Source organism: Ascidiella aspersa, chromosome 3, assembly GCF_963924565.1.
Source record: "Ascidiella aspersa chromosome 3, kaAscAspe10.2, whole genome shotgun sequence".
Classification (NCBI taxonomy): domain Eukaryota; kingdom Metazoa; phylum Chordata; class Ascidiacea; order Phlebobranchia; family Ascidiidae; genus Ascidiella; species Ascidiella aspersa.
In genome coordinates, this window is record NC_139449.1 from 17,520,997 (window position 1) to 17,541,657 (window position 20,661).

The 20,661-nt window shown below is 36.9% G+C and overlaps 1 protein-coding gene across 1 annotated transcript in view; it reads left to right on the forward strand.

Annotated features, from left to right (window-relative positions):
• Nucleotides 1-211: 211 nt before the first annotated feature.
• LOC146160480 (uncharacterized) overlaps nucleotides 212-20,661 on the forward strand; it is a 41,161-nt gene continuing 20,711 nt past the window's right edge. The window contains exons 1-19 of the mRNA XM_083385790.1: nucleotides 212-384; nucleotides 1,752-2,010; nucleotides 5,670-5,819; nucleotides 6,411-6,606; nucleotides 7,050-7,145; nucleotides 7,315-7,451; nucleotides 8,025-8,144; nucleotides 8,609-8,781; nucleotides 9,269-9,353; nucleotides 9,861-9,975; nucleotides 11,211-11,330; nucleotides 11,787-11,993; nucleotides 13,705-13,901; nucleotides 14,071-14,181; nucleotides 14,334-14,498; nucleotides 14,902-15,011; nucleotides 15,362-15,581; nucleotides 16,121-16,286; nucleotides 16,546-16,677. Coding sequence (XP_083241916.1) covers nucleotides 311-384; nucleotides 1,752-2,010; nucleotides 5,670-5,819; nucleotides 6,411-6,606; nucleotides 7,050-7,145; nucleotides 7,315-7,451; nucleotides 8,025-8,144; nucleotides 8,609-8,781; nucleotides 9,269-9,353; nucleotides 9,861-9,975; nucleotides 11,211-11,330; nucleotides 11,787-11,993; nucleotides 13,705-13,901; nucleotides 14,071-14,181; nucleotides 14,334-14,498; nucleotides 14,902-15,011; nucleotides 15,362-15,581; nucleotides 16,121-16,286; nucleotides 16,546-16,677 — 2,833 coding nt within the window. The 5' untranslated portion in view covers nucleotides 212-310. The remainder of the gene's footprint in view (nucleotides 385-1,751; nucleotides 2,011-5,669; nucleotides 5,820-6,410; nucleotides 6,607-7,049; nucleotides 7,146-7,314; nucleotides 7,452-8,024; nucleotides 8,145-8,608; nucleotides 8,782-9,268; nucleotides 9,354-9,860; nucleotides 9,976-11,210; nucleotides 11,331-11,786; nucleotides 11,994-13,704; nucleotides 13,902-14,070; nucleotides 14,182-14,333; nucleotides 14,499-14,901; nucleotides 15,012-15,361; nucleotides 15,582-16,120; nucleotides 16,287-16,545; nucleotides 16,678-20,661) is intronic.

A 20,661-nucleotide genomic window follows, 5' to 3' on the forward strand; every position in this document is an offset into this window, starting at 1 on the left:
ATATAAGTAATAGCTACAAGTGCAATTGGTAACGCTTATTTGGGTTTTTCTATATCTAGCTTTAAATTTTACTTCTCAATTTGAAGATTTACTTCTCCATGAACTTTTTACATTTTGTTTAGGAATATACATTTTAGTCATTGTGTCTGTCTGTCCACATAAAAATTTTAATTGTAAAATAGTTATATACTTATTTTACATGTATAGGTTTTAACTAGCTGTGCAATATCACTGTAAACTGTGTTGATACCAAAACAGCTATGCATTTTCGACTTGTGTGAAAACAAGTGAAATCTTTCATCACAATACTATGGTGGTCAGAGCAGAGAATAATGCTTTAGCAGAATCCACACAAAAAAGCGTGCCTAGCAAGTTGTTTGATGAGTGAGTTTTTTAATAATAATAATTTTATTTTAAACTGTGTTTTTTGTATATTTAATGTAGTAATTTAAAAAGTTTGGTATTTGTTTTAGTATACATACAGAGAGTAACCAGTCTTTTTTCTCCTGTTGACTCTTTTATATGATATTAAAAACTAAATCATCTCTAAAAAACAACCTGCAAATATGTCAATACAAAGAGAGTATAATCTCTTAAAATCCAAACTTTTTAGCCATTATGTTAAGACCAAATTATTGGTAAACAACTTTCCTGAATGTTATTTTGATAAAAACAATGAAAGTATAATAATAAGAAAATCTATGTTTCAGTCAAAAGTTTTGTCTCCATTCAAAAAATACTTTTTAGATTTTAAAATGGGTGAATTTATGCACTTTCCTAACTGGTGAAACATTTCACCATAAACTAAAATGTAAGCTTATTAAGTTTTAGTTTGTATTTTTGGAACTTGTTTACAAAGAACAGTTTTTAAACCAAATTTATTGCATACATTCTAGTTATAACTCCCCAGTGTTGTAAACAAGTTATTTTGAAATTAAGTCCCAGTCAATTTATTTGTAAAATAATTTAAGTCCAAGTCTAGTATTTTTGAATAAATGACAAGTCCCAGTCCAAGTCACCAGTTATGCAAGTCAAGTCCCAGTCAAGTCATAATTAGAGCAGGTCAACTTCAAGTCACGTCCTTGTCATAAAAATAAAACATTAAACTATTAGAATTTTTTAAACTGGCACATTTGGTCACTGACTCAAGTTATTACAACACTGTAACTGCCATAATATTTTTAACATTAGTTGTACTACTTTTGGAAACCACAAGAGGTTGCACTTAATGAATTCGGCACATCAGTTTTAAAAAATATGATTTAGGGAGGTAAGATGACACTGTGGGCGAAAAAGATTTGCAAGTTTGCACAAAACAAGATTATTTAAGAAACAAAGTTGTTAAGGGATTAACCCAAATGTGTACATTGTACAAGGCCTCGTCCCCCCACTACATTTCCACATTAATCCACAACGGATTTGAGTTTATTTTTGTTTAGAACATAGCTCAAGCAGAACAGCATGTGCGTAAAACATAAGGGGTTGTGCTTGGGAGCTTGGCCTAATAAAATATTTAACAAAAAAAACTTTGAACCATTATTACAAGCACTGTTGATAAACAGTTGGTATAGTTATAATTTTTCACACCTTGAAATAGAAAATTCCTCCCCTAGTGGGGAATTCTTTTCAGTTGAGAATCTCGGAATAAACTCTTGAATAAATCATTGCGAAAAATGTATGACCAATTGTTATTCAAGTTTTTTTACAGTTACCCTCTAATAAATGATTATACTTTAGTGGTGTTTTTTCAGGTTTGTTCAAGCTCAAACATGCAATCAAATCTTTGCAACATTCCATAATTTGTGCCAAGCCATTGACATTGTGTATCCTCCCCTGCACTCATCCACTGACCACTGCCTGTTTTACCCTCGCCTGAAGCAACGACTGAGTGATTCTTGGAAGGCTGAGTCGCTCTGGAAAAAGTTAGACAAACGATTCTATGGTAAAGAATATTTTGTCAATCCAAAATCGTCTTTACCTGATGGAAAAAGAATTGGCGAAAGTCACAAGGTAATGGGAATGGCAGCCGCATGCATTTTTACCAAAAAATGGAATTTTTATTTTAAAAGATAACATTTAATTTTTCTTCATATTGAAATATTTTTAAGAAAAGGGAAATCTTTTTTAAAATTGCTTTGATAAAATACTTGTGATGCATGACATGATACAAAAGAGGCAAAACAATCTCATTTTAGATATAAACGTTAGTACGTATATCCAGACAAGAGTGCCTTTCTGGCAAAATAAGTTTTGGTGTTCATTTTGTTTAGATTTAGATTTGCTATATGGTCATTCACTCAAATAACCATATAAACATACGAATATTGGTGAAAGCCACCTAAGTCTGAAATTAGTCATGTCCTTCAGGTTAACTCTTGTTACACACGTGTGTTGTTACCAACGCTTCAGGCGAGGTAGAACGTCCGTTGTACCTGGAAAAGCTTTTAGTGGTTTTGGCACACGCATTTTTTGTCAGCTTTTGTTTCAAACTTGCACTTCAGGGCAAGCCGTTAATATGTTAATTTCAGCAACTACTTGATAAAATTTACAATCCATATATATTTTTAGACATATTGACGGGTATACAATATGTTAAATACACGGCTTAGTGAGCAAACCTAAAAACAGGCAACAAAATTACAATGAAATGCATCCAGGGTTTGATCAAAGCGTTGTTTTTTAACTTTTAAAGATTTCCGTTTGTTTAAAAATAATGGCCGATTGTTTTCGCCTGGTATTAATTTGTAAGTTTATTGTGAAGCCATCTGGTTTAAGGAACGTTAAAAAACAAACTCCTTGAACATATGTATGATGTGGATACAATATCTACATTTTTTGGTTTCCTGCTACGCAATAAGATTTAACTATTCGTTACTCCCAAGTTTAAAGCTGGTGCTTTTTACGCACCTTCCCCCAAATTCGTCATCACGGTTTTGAATCATCATATGCTTCATCGCAGCCTAATTCGTCTACTCCTGAAATAATTGTATAAAGTTTAGCCGGTTCTGTAGATAGCAAATCACTAGCCCGACACTTTTCGCTTTTAGCACCTCGTCATGCGTTGAAGATCTGTTCACAATCCATAATCGTCTAAATTTGTTGTGTTTGTAATTGCTTGTTGCAAACAAAAACGTACAAATATATAAGTTATTGTGTTTAATCGAAGATTGCGTAAGTCTGATTGCGTAGATTTCAACCGTAGTCGCGTTCTGAATGTATCCACATTAATCTGTATTTTATTTGCGACAATGTCTGTTTGACAAACTTTGATACGTCCGCTAGGTTTGTGATTAGTTTCTCCTTTCCGCCGTTGTCCCCGCCTGTTGATATATGGCGAAGACTAATGTGCTGAGTGCTGACATTAAAAATAATTGATTAAATGTTTCGAGTTTGTAGTGTGCCGGTTTATTCGACATAGTGTGCCGGTTTATACACCTGTATTGTACATGTTAAAACGGGTTTACTATTGTTCTGCGACGGTTTTCAAACATGTTGTCACAGGGTTGAATCTGTGTTCTGGCTGTCCATTGTTTTCCAAGTTAAACTACACTTCAATAGTTATATTACGTAAATAACATAATGCCCTCCTTTCTTTATCTACCAATTATCAGAAAAGTCCCATTGTTTCGGATTGAATGGACCACAAACGTTTGTATATTTTTCTGGTGTCTTTAATGAATCGTTTATGTTACATACGCCAGCACCCTTGGCTTAAATAAATGTAGAAAACGTTTTGAACGCGCCACTGCTTTGTTTTTATGCACTTGCGTAATTGACATTTTGCATAGCAATTAAGCTGTACTTGGATGCTAAAAAAATATAATTATAAATACATCAGTCGCCATGTATGAGATGGTTTAATCGTACTTTGTGTTGTCAACTTGAAAAATCCCTTCAGGCTTAACACTCAGTTATATAACGCTGTTTTATTCAGCATTTTAGTTTTCAACATAGAAATACAGTTAACATGAAAGTTGTTGTGTCTGTCAGATCAACCACAACACCCTGGTAAAAATGTACCGCATTGTACTTATGTGATATTTAACGACGCCGTGCCTCTGTACCCTCGTCAAATGTGATGCTTATATTGCAGTACTGCGTCGTTCATGACGACAGTGGTACCATACATATTGTTGTTTCAAGTGGTTTGGCTTGTGCCCTTACTTTTATCTTTTATCAGCAGATTTTGACAGCCAACCCAATATTATCACTGAACTTTAAGATAACCTTCCTTGAACTATAAACTTTAAACTTGTTAAAAGTTAGCTTGCAAAAAATTGCTACGTGACTATATTGCGTTGTTGTACCGCTTTCGAAAATGAGACAAAAACAACGGCTCTGTTTATTGCAATTACGCAAAGCCACTAAATAACGTTGTCTGAGAGAAAATTAAAACAGCCTCGACTAAGATCGTGATCATCAATATTGCAGAAGCTTTTGCACGAGATTAAGCGGTTGTAGGCTCCGTCAGACGGGGTTAAATAACAAACTCGCCCACCCTTTGAAAAACAACACGCAGTTCGAAATTGCACCAAACACTAGGTTTGACGTTCTCGATAAAAATTATATGCGAATATCTATTTTTATATATATATATATTCTATATAAGGATGGCGAAATATGAGATCAAAATGATATATTTCATTTCAGAAAAAATACATTAATCTTCAAATCGTAATAACAAAAGTGACTTAAATACCTTTTTGAACACAGTGTGATGCAAAAGTTTATTTCGTGAATGTATAACTTTTTTGAAATATCCTTTTACGGCAGCGTCCTTCTGCCACCCTGTCCCAAGCCTATGAGTTTAACGTTAAACAGGCCCCTTGTGTGTTTTTATTCGACCCAGCCGTTTTTGGTCTTTTAGGAGCCATGTGCTTGGTAAACATTACCGGTTGTGCAAAAGCACTCGTCTAGTTGTGTAAAGATTGTCGATATGGATTGGCGCTGTGTCACAACGCCTTTGTTTGCCTTGAACAAAGTAAAATGCGCAGCCCTTATATGGGTTTTGCACTTGTACTATTTGATCAGGCCGTGTAAATTACATTACCTTAAATGGCGGAGCGAATTAAAGGGCGAAAACTGCGATCATATTTGATGAGGCTTTTAAACTTATTTCAATTGAAAGTGCACGAATCTACTGTTGTTAATTCTTTGTATAATTTAAAATTCTAAATATACAGTAAACGGCTTTAGAGTCTAGCAACAGGAGCGGATCCAGAATTTTTGTTTGATGGGTCATAAAATCATTAGGGAAGATGTGATAAATTTACGTCATAACGTGACGTTATAGAACAATTAATCCTGAAAACAGCTGTTGATTTTGAGAGAACTTGTAACAATTTTAATGCCTAAAGCGCAAAAAAATGTTAAAAAGTTGTTAAAAATTATAGTTGGGTCATGCTCTGGCCGCACAAAACCAGTTAAAAAGCCGCATGCGGCTCGTTAGCCGCGGATTGGTCAACCCTGGTCTAGCATAAACACTGACTTTCATTCTTAACCAGAGACCATGACCATGTTTAATTTTTTTGGTTGTTTAATTTTATGGGTTGTTATTGCTTTTGTGGAGATATTCAGCCGCGACAATTTGTAGTGTTTTAGGATTGAGCTATTTAACATAATATCGCTAAAAGGTGATTCCCTAAAAAAATCTAATTTTGTTTCAATAGGTGCTAATAATCGGTGCTGGACCATGTGGACTCCGCACGGCAATAGAGATGGCATGTCTTGGCGTAAAAGCAGTGGTGGTTGAAAAAAGAGACAACTTTTCAAGAAACAATGTTCTGCATCTGTGGCCTTTTATTATTACAGACCTGAAGGTAAGTAAATTAATTGCCGCTGCAATTAATGCAATTTTTTTTACAATATGGTTTGAGATTCTATATACCTAACGTGTCTTAGATAATTACACTTGAAGCTTACTAAAAATCAGTCGCGTGACAAGGGATCGATTGCAACCAACCAGTTGGTTAATTAGCCCTTGGGAATACCTAGACACTTGATCTTAATCATTTTGGGACCAGTGTGCTAGGCTTAAAATCACATGTGACAATACTTCATTACTTGCTTGTTAGAAAATGCCAACTGATTTCGGTTGTCTGAACAAGGCTGCGCGGTGTTGTATTTTTCAGAATGCTATAGTTTGCATTTATCCACATACAAACTTTGCCTCGTAGGTGTTTACATTCCGCAGCAAGAGGGACTAGTTTCTTGTACTTACAAAGGCTGCGCGGTGTGGTATTGATACGGGATTGCATACATCCATTGGCTGAATTACTCATTTGTATGCAAGATGTTTATTATTTTATCCACGCCTTTCCTTTTTAGCTTTCATTATGTGGTAAAAGTGTACATTTAAAAAAAAACTTCACAACTATGTGGTATTTATACCCAAATTACATTGTGTTAAGACGCTAGGCGCAAAGATATTCCACGGCAAGTTCTGCGCAGGAGCTATCGACCACATCTCAATCCGCCAGCTTCAGCTAATTCTTCTTAAAGTCACTCTGCTTTTGGGGGTCGAAGTGGTTGTGAATGTTGGCTTTGAACACCTTTCGTGTCCTGTAGACGATGTTATTCGTGAGGACGGTACAACATGGCACAAAGGTAGAAAAAATACCAAGATATGTCACCAAACGAAATGTTTCAGAATGCTAGCATTTATCCACATACAAACTTTGCCTCGTAGGTTTTTACTTTCCGCAGCAAGAGGGCCTAGTTTCTGCCCCTTGTTTAATAAAAAGCGCTCTTGACTTCAGGCCTACACCACTTATGTGGAGGGCTTAGCAGTCAACACAACCTCATCATCATACAAAGAGCTTCGTTAAGTCAAATGAAGTGCATTCTATGCGTTGTATTTAAATGATATTACAAGCAGCGTATGGTGGACTACACTGGTAATGGGAGCGTCGTAATATATTTTAACAGCCAGTGCTACTTCCAAAGTGGTTCATCCTAATGAAGAAAATCATAGTCGAATATACCCGTCATGTTCTATATGTTATTTCGTAACTCTAAAATGGCATTGACAATTATTATTTTACATTAAGGATGGTCGGCGACTGTGTCTCCAAGCAATCATCACATTTCAAATTTTGAATTCGATGTAATTGTTGGTGCAGACGGAAAAAGAAACACGCTTCAAGGTGACAAGACCGAAATCTTTAAACTGTAAATTGTGTTTAATAGTTTCCATAATAGCGTCTTTAGTATTCCCACGTCTATTGTCTTCCATATCATTGTCTTTCCATAAATAACAGTTGTTTGTTATATTTTAATATAACTCTATACTTTTAACAAAATATTTTTTTAAAGGGTTTAAAAGAAAAGAGTTTCGTGGCAAGCTCGCAATCGGCCTTACAGTAAACTTTATTAACCGCCGTACCACAGCCGAGGCTAAAGTCCAAGAAATAAGTGGAGTCGCCTACATATTTAATCAGCAGTTCTTCAAGGTGTGAATTTACATTTAACATGTTTAAAGTTACCTTTACCTATTTCATATAAGTTCCATGTTCTCTTCCATTAGGCACAACTTCTGTTATTTAGTTTTGCCTGAGTTGCGATCTAAAACAAGTAGTATTGATTATTCTTTTAATTAAAAAATTGGAAACCTTTATCAATATTGTAACCACTGGTCTTTTTGAATGTGATTGCCGTTTTCAATATGTAATTGCATCACAGTTATTACAAATTTTTCCTACGTTTAATCCAGTTGATTTTACACATGTGGTCATTTCGGTCAGGCCAGGTTACTTATATTTTACTCATGCTGCTGATTCATTACTATTGAACATTATACGCCATTAAGAACGTTTCGACGTATTTTATTTTATTGCGTGTAGAAATATTTAGATCTAAAGCAATACATGGTAAACAATATTGTGCCCCTGAAACATATTTTATGTGTTTCATGTTGATTTGGTCGTTATTCGTTTTTTGTTTATCTGGCAAAGAGATACTCCCACGTTTATCTACTGCTTTTTCGTAATCAATGATCACGAAATATTACTTTTTCATGATTTCAGGATCTTCTAGATAAAACAAATATTGACCTGGAGAACATCGTGTATTACAAAGGGGAAACCCATTACTTCGTTATGACAGTTAAAAAGCACAGCCTTATCACCAAGGGTGTACTAAAGCAGGTTTGTAGAATCAGATAACACTGAAGGTCATGATGTAGAAGGGGATACCGTGTAAGCATTAAAACTCTACTATCACATGTAGTTGTTGAAACCGAGCTGTGCTAAATTTACAGGATTTTTTTTGTCGCAATTATTCTACAATGGCAAAATCGATAACGCGCTGTACTATGGTTGCGGTATAAATGTCATCCCTGTGTCAGTGCGAAATTGATGACAGTGCGTATGATAAACTAACGGATTGCTTTGTTGTTATTGATACTTATTACTTTACTAGTACTGAAACTGAGATTGTGTGCCTTTCTTTTTAGCATCGTAATTTATTTATCGAAATAAAGACGGGTTAAATCGATGGTTTGTAATAAAGTCTCAGAGTTGCACGCCGATGCGTTTATACAAGTCACCTGCTGAGCATAAAATATACATATCGTATAGCTCCCTTGTTTTAAACCTTTTGTTCGATGAAGGACTATGACGATACGGAAAAGCTTCTGTGCTATGCTAACGTCGACCAAGAGGCATTGGGCGTCTACGCGCGTGAGGCGGCCGACTTTTCCACCAATTACAAGCTTCCAAACCTCGAATTTGCAATCAACCAGTACGGCCAACCCGACATCGCACTGTTCGACTTCACTTGCATGTAAGTTCACACACTGTATTATTAAATCACTTTTTTCGTGCGTAGTCCTTAGGTGGTTGCTTGTTTGATCAATACGGTAAAAATGGAACTGTTAAACATCGCTATTTTCACCAAACACCTTCAAACTGTAGTGTTTCAAATTGCGAACTTTGGCTGAACTACCAATAGTTTAGTATTTAATATTTTAAAGGCCTTGCATTACTTTCAGTTTCCCATATCTCCTAATTATGGTGGAATTTACTGTTGGTGTAACAATTTCACAATTGGTTAAGAGCTGATTAAATGTGCGAAGTCCAAATGGCATTTTCTACATTTAGGCCAAAAAACATTGCGCTGATGATTTTTTCGTGCTTTCTTTTTTTAGTTCGTTCCCTCTTACGATCGCCATTATTCCGCGAGCGCAACTTAATGTTTTCATATTACTTTTATCCAATGCTATACGTTCTTTGCAAACGTAATCGTATGTTTGTGTTGTTTGAATGAACAGGTACGCCGCTGAAAACGCTGCCATGTTTCAAGAAGTGAAAGGCAGGAAGCTGCTGTCATGTCTGGTCGGCGATAGTTTACTAGAGGTTAGATACAGTTTTATTAAATGTAATACCTGTTTAACTGTAGAGTTTTTACTTTTCAACTCTGCAAATGAACCCAGATATATTCCCGGCCGTTTAAATCAAGATAACTATTTTCGGACTAACCAGGCTTATTACGCGGTTTCAATCTTTTTTAACCTGCATTCTGCAACATTTCGCGCCCTAAACTTTGACGATATACTTGTAAAATTAGTCGGGTAGTATAATTTCTGTAAGATCAATTGTACGGGAAATAATATATATATTTTTTCAATCGCTCAATTTATAAGATTTAAATTAAAAGAATACTCTTGTTCGTAGAAAAAGTAAGGAAACCTGTGCGAAACAACATTTAATTTGTTTATTTTAATGAAACTCTATATTAACTCATATTGTCATATTACTAGACATTGTGGTATATGCAACAAATAAACGTGATATAATTTACACGTAATAATTAAACTGGTTATTTAGTATATCTCTTAGTTATTAAACCTATTGTTTTTACAGCCTTTCTGGCCGATGGGAACAGGCTGTGCCAGGGGTTTTCTCGCAGCTTTCGATCTGGTTTGGATGGTTAGACGTCTCTGTTTAGAAAGAGGAGCCATTAACAATAACAACATCGGTTAGTTCCAGGGTTAGCTATTTTTACACATAAGCATGCTCGTGTTTGTTGTAAGTTGCAGATTGGTGCTGTGTTGACATCGTATAAAAGTAACATAAGGACCTTTAATGAAACTGCTTAGATTGTTTAGGTTTAACCCATATATTTAATCTTTCTTCACTTTTCTAAATATGTATCTAGAAAGGTCGGCGAAAAACGTTCTAATCGACATTACACGCATATAACGGCTACGGCAAATATTTTTTTCGACGCTCACTCATTACTGTCGTAAATACCTTTCCTTCACACCAAGCGTCGGATTTAGCTGACTTTGTAAACAGCTGCAGTATAGATGGTGTAATATTCGTGGCATTGTAAACTAGGAAACCAATCAGCCATATCAAGCGACAAAGGCGATCTTTGCTTTTTGTGTTAAAGCTTGTGCCCAAGGCGTGTTATGCAGACTTAATAATTATTGCGTCTTTCCTAACCATAACTTTTATATTGATTTATCTCCAAAACCTAAGAACCTGCGTTATTTATTGGAATTGCAGTTGTACCTAATAATAACATATTGTAGGTTCTTCGTTTCGATTTGCATGTTAAAGGCTCGCTTTCGCCTAAAGCAGGGGTTCTTAAACTTTTTTTACCGCGGACTCCTAAAAGTTTTTTTTGCTTTGCATGGACCCCGGTAGGCAAGAAATGCTCCTAAATGATGTCATAATATGACGTCACAATACAAATAGACTTCTTAACGTTTATTTCGGTCCGAAAAATGTGAAAGTTAAATGGAGTCTAACTATACATTCAGTGCAAAACCGTTTAATTTTTAATTAAAGTGTTTTCTTTGTATACACTAGTTCTTTAATTAGGCCTTCATGGACCCCCTAAAACTAGTTCACGGACCCCCAAGGGGACCATGGACCCCAGTTTGAGAACCCCTGGCGTAAAGGTTAAGCAATGCTACTTTGTTACGATTTTTTATTTTGTTTAAGCTTAACTAACGCTTCAATTTTTTAAACCGCAAATTTACGGTTTTGATTTTTAGATTCTCATACAATTCTATATAATATAGATACCATAAAGAAACTTGCTTTTTATATCTAGTATTTAGGTCAATCAAACTGATAGCGATTTCTTTCTTTCGATTTCAGATGCCACACCATGTGTGCGGCTTAACAGTCGTTTCATAATTGGCCAAAACCTTGAATGTATTTTTATGAAACGTTTTACTTTACTTTTTTTTTTTAACTTAGTCACGGCCGACAGCAACTTGATTGAATTGGAAGCGTTGGCTGAAAGGGAATCTGTCTACAGATTGCTCCACCACAGCACACCACAAAACACTGCCAAGAACTGGGCCAAGTACACGATCGGTAAAATACAACTATTAGCATTTGAACTGTACCAGTGTCCAGTAGGGCACGGGGCATTCCCAATATCACAATTCATTAAAAACAAATTATAAAAAAGTTATTGATTTTTGATTAATTGTTTAGACGTACTTGGTTGTTTTTTAAACTTAGCTGTACAGCCTACACGCAACTAAACTAAAGATCCACAAATTTGAAAGTGAATTTACTTTACGTTTGCCCTACAGTATAGTCTTGAATGACTTTCGTTTTCCTAATGTTTAATTTGTTTTAATGCGCCTGAATGACACTATTAACGAAATGTTTCTGCTGCTTTGACAATTTCTGCCCAACGATTCTTTTATGTAAACACCGGCTTTTAACAATTCTGTGCTTGATTTGAAACCTTTGGTAGTAGAAGCTTAACAAAACTGTACATTAACAACTGCGACGTGGTTTTATTTCACATGGTAAATGCAGATCCGTCGACTCGCTACACAAACCTCAACAGGACAAAGGTTTCTGTGAAGCAAGTTCGTCGCCTCTATTTGTCGGATCGCGACATCGCTTTCAACCGGGACGAGGACGAAGAGGAAGCCTTGATCGAGAAGAGACAGCATAAGATCGATATGCAGGTCGAGGAGGAAAAGAAGCATCCCCACCTAAACCAAGCACTCACACGAAAAGGTCAGATGGTCTATATTTTGTTTATCCAAAATGGGTTTGTAAGCGCATCTTGTAACTTCCGGAAATTGAATTAAGTATCACGGGTGTTTTTCCAATCTATTGATTTCCGAAATTCACTCATTTTTGATGTTTCTTGATTAATGCTTTTTAACTTAATTTCGCTACCCCTTACACCAGGGGCGGACAACTTCTCCAGTAGGCGGGCCTGATATGGGAAAAAAATACTTGGCGGGCCGGATGCGTGATCGATGTATTAATTGTACGGCCATAGCCTGCATGTTTTGTCGCATAATGTTGTATTCTTTAAACACGGCAACACTTTCATTGCACAGCAAACATACTGCTTTCTTGCCAAATTAAGTGAAAAAATACTTTGGCATCCAGTCCTTGGTAAATTCGCGACACTCCTTGTCAACTTTACGTTTCTTGCGAAAATCCAAAGGAAACTATTTATTGTAAATTCTAAATCTAATTTGGGAACACATAACAAGACCTAAAAAGCCACAAAACATTAAAGCAGAAAAATCGATAATACCATAGTATTAACACCAACGACATAATAAAACGAAATACGCAGTAATACCCACCACAGAATGAGAACTTAATTGTCTGCATAAGACATCAAATCAAAATAAGTCCTAAATTCATCGGAATAATGCCTAAATGGCCAAAATAACCACTGAAGCTATATGGCGAGGGTATGGGCGATCGGGGGCCACGGGTTTGGCATCGGCAGTTTTATTGTCGACGTTTTGGGCACTAGTTGAAGGGTGTCGCTTTTTTATTAAGTGATTTTTTTGGCCCTTTTTGGGGGGTTATTGGTGGGTAATGGGGGGGTTTAGATCTTGGTTAGGGTTGACATTTTTAGGGGAGTTAATGATGTACTGAGGGATGGCGTTAAAGGTTCGTTAAAGTTTTTTTTAGGCTTGATTCTGTTCATTTTTGTGTTATTCCGAACTAGGTTTTTTTCTAATGTTGATGTTGTTCTTATTTCAATCGAATGGCTGGAGTCTTCTAATTTTACCCGAAACAAAACACTAAAGAATAACTAACAATCACTATTATTTGACGTAGTAAGCAAGTAGTTTATTGTGGCAGAATGTTGTCGCGGGCCACATTATTATGTAAGACCGGAAACTGTCTGCGGGCCGCTCAAAATCCCGTCGCGGGCCGCACCCGGCCCGCGGTCCGTATGTTGCCCGCCCCTGCCTTAACACCATTGTTGTAAACAAGTCAAAGTCCCAGTTGAAGTCATCGGTTCCCCAAGTCAAGCCCCAGTCAACTCATGAGATCAAGTCAATTTCAAGTCATGTCATTCACATGAAATTAAACTATTAAATTTGGTAAACTCGTCCGATTATAAGCAACAATTTAAATGCAAAGTAACGCAAACGTAATACACAGCACTAAAAGTGTTTAATGTGCAAAACTTGAGATAAATTTAAATAAAAAACAATTAATTTAATTAATACCGAGTTATTTGGCAAAATGACTTAAGTCTAGTCAAGTCATTTTGGTTAAAATACTTAAGTCAAGTCAAGTCATTTGAAAACAGTGACTTAAGTCAAGTAAAACTTGCTACAACACCGGCTTACCCACTAAATCTCACCTTGTTGCCCTACACTACAAAAAACAAGGTATTAAAATTTAATATTTTGCTAATATTGTTTTACCCACATTTCAACAAAGATTGCAATATTTTTTTCAACAGTGTCGCTTGTTCGTTCCAACAAGCTGCTGACTTGGTGCCGCCGCATCACCGCCCACTACGATGACATAGTTATCAGGGACATGACGTCATCTTGGAAGAGCGGACTGGCGCTGTCGGCCATTATACATCAGTTTCGTCCAGATCTCATCAGTTGGGAGGACCTCGACCCCGCAAAAGTGGAAGAAAACAATCAACTAGTGAGACCACTTTATAAAAACGTCACATTTATTGTACGTTATCGTAGAGTTTGCTGAAATCTATATTCCCTTTGAAGCAAACAGTACAATGCTTGCCGATTTTCGGTTACCGTAGGTGAAATCACGGATTCTATAGTTATCTAAATGAATTCTGTCGTCCCCTGTTCAGGCATTCGACGTCGCCGAAAAGTACTTTGGTATCTCGCCAGTGATGACTGGCAAGGAGATGGCTTCGTGCCAAGAGGTCGACAAGCTTGTCATGGTCACCTACATATCACAGGTAATGGCAACTTTAAAAAAAACAAAAAACAGAGGCTGACTTTACTGAAATGTTTGTTAGAATTTTCTCAAGGTTCGTGTGCATATTGTGTTGTAAAAATAGGGGTATCAACAGATTATAACGGCGAGATTGATTTTCATTTGTCGTTTTAGTTCTATGAGGTCTTCAAGAACGAAACGCCGGCCCACGACCACAAGCGTGGCGAGCAAGCAGTTAAGAATGACTCGCTAGAACCACCAAAGAGCCCGCTAAGCTCCACTTCTCCAGTCGGTCTGCTCATCCGATTTACCAACCACATCAAGCGCAAGTCGGAAAAGGTGAGTTTGACTGGCACCAAGATTTCGCTTTGTCGTTTTAGTATGAAAGCGATATAAAGTCAATTATTAGTCGCTTGCATGATATAAATGCCATCTTGGTTTCATTTTTGACAGCTAAGATTTGTAAACATAGCGTATAAGACATTTAGTAGTTTTCACTTGTTAAAGGACCAGGATTAATAATAATAAGTGTAACATTAAATGGTTACAATCATGAATATTTGTTGTAGTCGTTCAACCACTGTCGACAATTCTAATTTTTTTTTTGAAAAAACCAAGCATTTGAACTATTACTATGTGTTTAACTACTATAAAACCATCTAACAAACAACACAGTAATTTACTGTTATCACGCGTCCTAGTGATGTTAAAAATTCAGCTAAAAAAAATTATTTCTATAAAGAGCAAGCACGATGATCCGGCAAAGAAAAAGAAACTGGGCGGCTTTTTTAAAAAGAAAGAGAATAGCTCGTTGGCGACTGAAGTTATCCATGAAAACAAGGAAAACGAAGGGTATGCTTCGTTTTTTTGTTATTAACTGTAATGACTGTAGTGTATATCATTTTAGTTCCATGACTGTATTAAGCATTCTACTGTGTTATAAGCAGTTAATCGAAAGTCGTTTAATGGCTTATGGGTTACTTTCACAGAACATTATGTTTTCTATGATATGAAGGGTAAAACCTTTACTGAACATGAATATATAAAAAATTGCTGAATTATTGAAAAGGCGAACCATAATCCGTCTTCAAAATATTTCACGCCATTCAAGTGGAAAGGCTAGCTAGGGAAGATCTCCAGTCATTGTATCAATGAAAACTAAATCACTCCCGTAATATTTTTATCTCTTTCATTTTTTATAGAATCGAGTCGGCGGGTACATTAAATGTCGGCGGAACCGTGGTTCAACTGCGCAACAAGGATCCAGAACTAACGGCTTCCGGTCAGAACAACGTTAATGTGAACAGCCAGCGTACCAGCAACCGGATCAGCGCACTTTCAAGCCAGCTCATGTCGCAGTTTGAGCAGAACGCACCTCTTGCTAAACCCTACTCGGAACGCGTAACGTCCAAACAAGTATCGGTTAGTCCAGTTGTTCTCAAAACGAGTAACTTTGGCTCCCTTAGGAATTTGGGGAGGAATTGGGAGAAAAAATGGATAAAAAATGAAGTAATTTAATAATCGGTTAAATCAGTGATGCTATATTGAATATAGTATCATTTGGTTGAATTTACAGTGTTTGAGCTTGGAAGGGAGGAATATGAAAAAATCTTTAAGAACCACTTGTTTGGTCCATGTTTCTAGTCGCTTTGCTCGTTGATTGTGGTGTTTTTGTGCATTTCTGGACCAACACTAATTCACATTAATTTCGATGTTATGGCAATTCACAAATGCCTCATATTTTTGCCGTCATGCAAAAGCGCATAAATTAGTCAAGGTTAATTATAATTATACTTTTCCCATTTGCCCTATAGTGCTAACAGCGATATGCATGGTTCGGTCTAACGTTAAGAAACGTCTAACTTGTCCCGAAAACGTTCGAAATCTGGCATTGTTACAAACTGACAAAAAAATACTGCTACGTGGTAAGCGTCGACTCGTCAACTTGTATTTTTCGCCAGATTCCCGACGAGTCAATGAGCGACAAGTGTTACTTCTGCGAGCGCCGCATCTACATCGTCGAGCGGATGAGCGCGGAGGGCCTGTTCTTCCACCGCCAGTGCTTTGTCTGCAGCCATTGCGGCGTCACGCTTAGGAGGGGAAACTACGAGTTCCTGTCCGACACAGGTTCGAAATTTGCAGATTCGGCCCGTAAAAGTGTTTTTCGTTATTGGTTTGACAGAAATGATGAGACACGTTGACACGGGGTGTGTCTGTTGAAAAAAAATTGGTTAAAGGTCAAATCAAAACACCTCAAATTGTATGTAAATGTGCGTTTTACTTTATTTTTGCAAGAAAAGAAAAAGAAAACGGCCTCTTGCTGTTTAGTGGTTCCTTACTATACTAAAATATCAAATATTTTTAATGCTTTGTAATTGTTGCCCAGGTAAATTTTTTTGCAAAGCTCACTACATGGCCCACTCTGGCGCGTTCAAAACTGCCGACCAAAAACGCGCGGAAGCCACCGACTCCATAACGAACAAGGCATCCAACACTTTGACGACATTGAAGAATGAGGGTAAGTCATTTCCTCCCAATGTAATTTGCTCTTATTGTAATCAATTTTGCGATGTTAATATGTTTAATTATCTCGAGATAGCATCTGTAAATTTGTTGTTTGAAGTGTGTTTGTCAATTGTAATGTTGGAGTTGCATGACATGTTTCACTTCACAGTAGTTAAACGCACAATTTCAAAGCACCGGTTGTTTGATTAGCTCACTACACAATGCACAAAAGCCATTTCTCGTGTAATCACGATATTGTGAAATAAACGGCCTTTTTTAAGGCCATATCAGTTAAAATGCAGAATGCTCTTCATGGCGCCATGTATGTCGGTTGCAACGACAAGTTAAGTACGTTAATTACCACGCCCCCAACTGACAACAAACAAACCAAACTTCTCTTATGTGCCGGTGCAAAGGTGTGGGCTGGATGTTTTTCCGTTGCCTTTTTCTCCTGCTCTTCACTGTAGCGATTTCGATGATTCAGACGTCGCTATCTGTCGCCACCACGTGCCTGTTCTTCGTTTTTGGACTCTTCGGTATAAAGCGACGCGCTCGCGTTAAAGAAACCATCGGCAACGCGTCTACACAGACAAAACAAACCCCACTGAGGATATTGAAACAAACTTCAACCGCAACTGGAGCATCAGAGAAACTCACTTTTAATAAACGATCGCTTGACTTCAAACCTGACAATAAGTTGACAAAAATAACCCAATTAAACCGACGAAAATCTGATTTTCCGCGTGTCAAGCGCTTCGGACTGGATGATTTGGACTTGAAACTAAAGAATAGGAGAAGTTCCGACTTTCCGGTGGTTCGTCGATGGGGATTTGATGACTCTAGATTTTCGCTATCTAATAGAGGAGTCTCCAATAATTTGCAATGCCAACTCCAACATGACCGCTTTGAGTTGAGAATCAGCTCCTCGGCATGTGACATACCGGCCCTAATTAAGTCGGAAGCGACGTTTGACAGAAATGTCATATCCAAACACAACTTTTCGGCCTCTGATTTAAGTACGCTGGATATCTCCAACAATCTGGATGAAGACTCGATTATTTCAGACCAATTTAAACCACCAATCCAGGTCGCTGGTGTTTCAAAAGTTCCCATTTCGGAATCTACGCCTATTCCATCCAAGTACTTTCTGCTGCGATTGCTCCGAAATATCTACTCGCAATTTTCAAGACTCTCCGGACGTCTTCCCTTCTCCCCGACCCCGCGCCAACTCGTCTGCGACTGGCTTATCCTGCCTATTACTGGCGTAATTCTCACCCTTTCACATCACCTAATATTCTGTAGCATGTTTCACGAACCAAATAGGCGATAATTTGCATGGCGTTTGATTGTTATTTGTTTGCTTCATGCCGTATAGTACTATGCTTGCGTGGAAGTTGAATGTAATTTGGACACACTCTCTTCATTCAGCTTAAAAATATTGCCTGTTACCTCCCCATTCGGACGCTTGTAAAGTATGGTACCACCTATAAAAACTAATATTGTATTACTATTATCGTTTTGTAGTAGCACAACTGATGTAACTGCCTATTCCATATTTTTATACGCCCCTGTTACTGTATCAATGAGCCCGAATACCTATAGTTTAACGTATCTACTCCTTTTTCACTTCTTTGCTAAGTGTCCAACCCGAACCTGCATGCGTTCCAAACCTGTGAATATTAGCCACTGTGATGACGGCAGTTCGACTGTATATTGCAAACTTGCGTTTTGATCAAGTGCAATTATTTAAGATTTACTAACAAGTAAGCTATTATTAACTTAGCCATTTCTAACGTTCCAATATGAATTTACTGTGCCTTTGTTATTCATAAGTTCCAAAACACTGATTTGTATATAAAGTTTCGTCATATTTCTTTACCTACACCCGAAAATAATGTGCCTTATTCTTTCAGTGCACTTTCGATACAACATATACATAAAAAATGTGCAGCATTTTTATTTGTTAGCACCATTTTTGCGGATTTCGATGCTCCATTGTGTTTTTGTTAATCGTGGTATTATAATATACACTTTAACCAAACCTTGTACATTTTTACTAGCTATACAATTTCCCTGTCCTTTAGCAATTAACGACCAAATAAACTATGTAGAAGAATAAGGAAACAAAATAAGAAAATTTCTTAGCAAAAATGTTTCTTTGAAACTTTGTTTGACACAATTTTTATTTATTTTTTTTACTTTTTATCTTGTGATTAGGATATTGGCCACCATAGCAAATACTTGCGTTCTGCTCTTCGAAAATTTTAATATTTTTGTATAAAAGCTTTTTCGTCGCCCTAGTATGTACACTTTTGCCGCCGCCGTATTTTGTATACAAATAATAGCTTGTGTTTTGCCAAGGTAGTTGCGCTGGCCAAATATTATCCGTTTGTTGCATAGAGCTATTTATAAAAAGTTACTTTGAAGTTCCATCTGATTTCTTCCTCATTTTATTTAAGATATGTTAGTATACGATAAAGCGAATGTTAAAACAAATTCACTCTTTAAAACCTGCCTTCCATTATTCTTTTGTTATTTATGACTACATTTTCATGCCTGTTAACAATAATGTGCGGTGGATTTAATGCTCGACCCCTCAGATGCGCACTCGTGCGTTGCTCTGCGCGTCTAGACTGTTTCTGGTTTTACAAGTACTCAGTTATCGCCCTTTGACGTAAATTTGAACCGGACGAGAGAACCGCATGACTGTAATTTGCATAAACCTACTCAAGTGATTTTTGCCGAAGCCCATCATTTGACTTTGCGTTTTTCAAAGTTACTTTCTCTTATACATTCCTTTACTTTTCAGGCAGATATGGGTTTAGTTCAATTTGATAATTATCAATTATGATTTTCCTAATTTCAAACGAAATGTGTATTTACTTTTACTGATCGCCTTTATAAAACATTGTATTTTAGCGCTATTACTGGCTTAAACTTAGCTTCATGGTTTAAAAAATAAATACGACGTAAACCGTAAAGGTTGACTGTTTTGTATAATTCATTAAATATTGTAAATGCGACATATTTTCCAGCAGCGCTGCCGTATTATTCGCACTTTGGCCTCAGGGCTACATGACTAAACCGTTTGCTGTAAACAAATTGTTGGTGTAGATTTAGTTTCTAAGTAAAATGATTTGTCTATATTCTAAACGAAGCAATATCACAACTTTATCTAAAATCAAATTTTAAAAGCCCTTCAAAATAGTAGCATTGTCTTGTTATTTCCTCACTTAGTCCAGCAAGTGATCCGAAAGTAAAACAAATGCGTACGTTGTTACGTGAATAGTGTGCACTACGAATTAAATTAAGGTAAAACCAAACGTTTAAGTGGTATTTCGTTGCGTGCGTTCGGCTTTTATAAGACCTGTTAACTTTATAGCTATATCTTAATCCAGAATCGTGTCATGGTGTTCGTAGGATAGGCATCGTAATTCGATATTTCGATAAAGAAAAAATGAAAAAAATCGGTTCTTTATTATCGTATTTACAGACGCCACATTGGTACTGGTAGCACAAACAGACAATGATCAGTGTGTCAAACATGAAATCTATATCACACGTTCGTGAACAAAATGTTGTTACAACCAGGACCTGTCATTCAAGTTTGCCTTTTTCTTATCTTAACCCAACTCCATTGCGGAATTATTAGGATTACCCACAGTTCATCGCGGCTCACCCCTTATATGGATACCGTCTTCTCATTGGCCATCAGAACCTTCAGTTGGCCTTTTTCTCACTTTTAGAACCCTTTCGCTGACCTCAGTGCACGCACACACAGGAAGCTCTGACGTAGTACCTACACGACATTTAAATATATGCCACCGACGCCTCGTTTCTTTCATTTGGCCTGCCATTGAAGTTTTCCTTTTGTCGCTTGGTTGAAACTATTTGGGTTGTGCCTTCATTGTTCCACACGGCCTCATGTGGGCTTTATATGAATGTTGAATCGTTTCTTGATTTATTTGCCATTCATTCTTTATTTTGGACGTTAGCT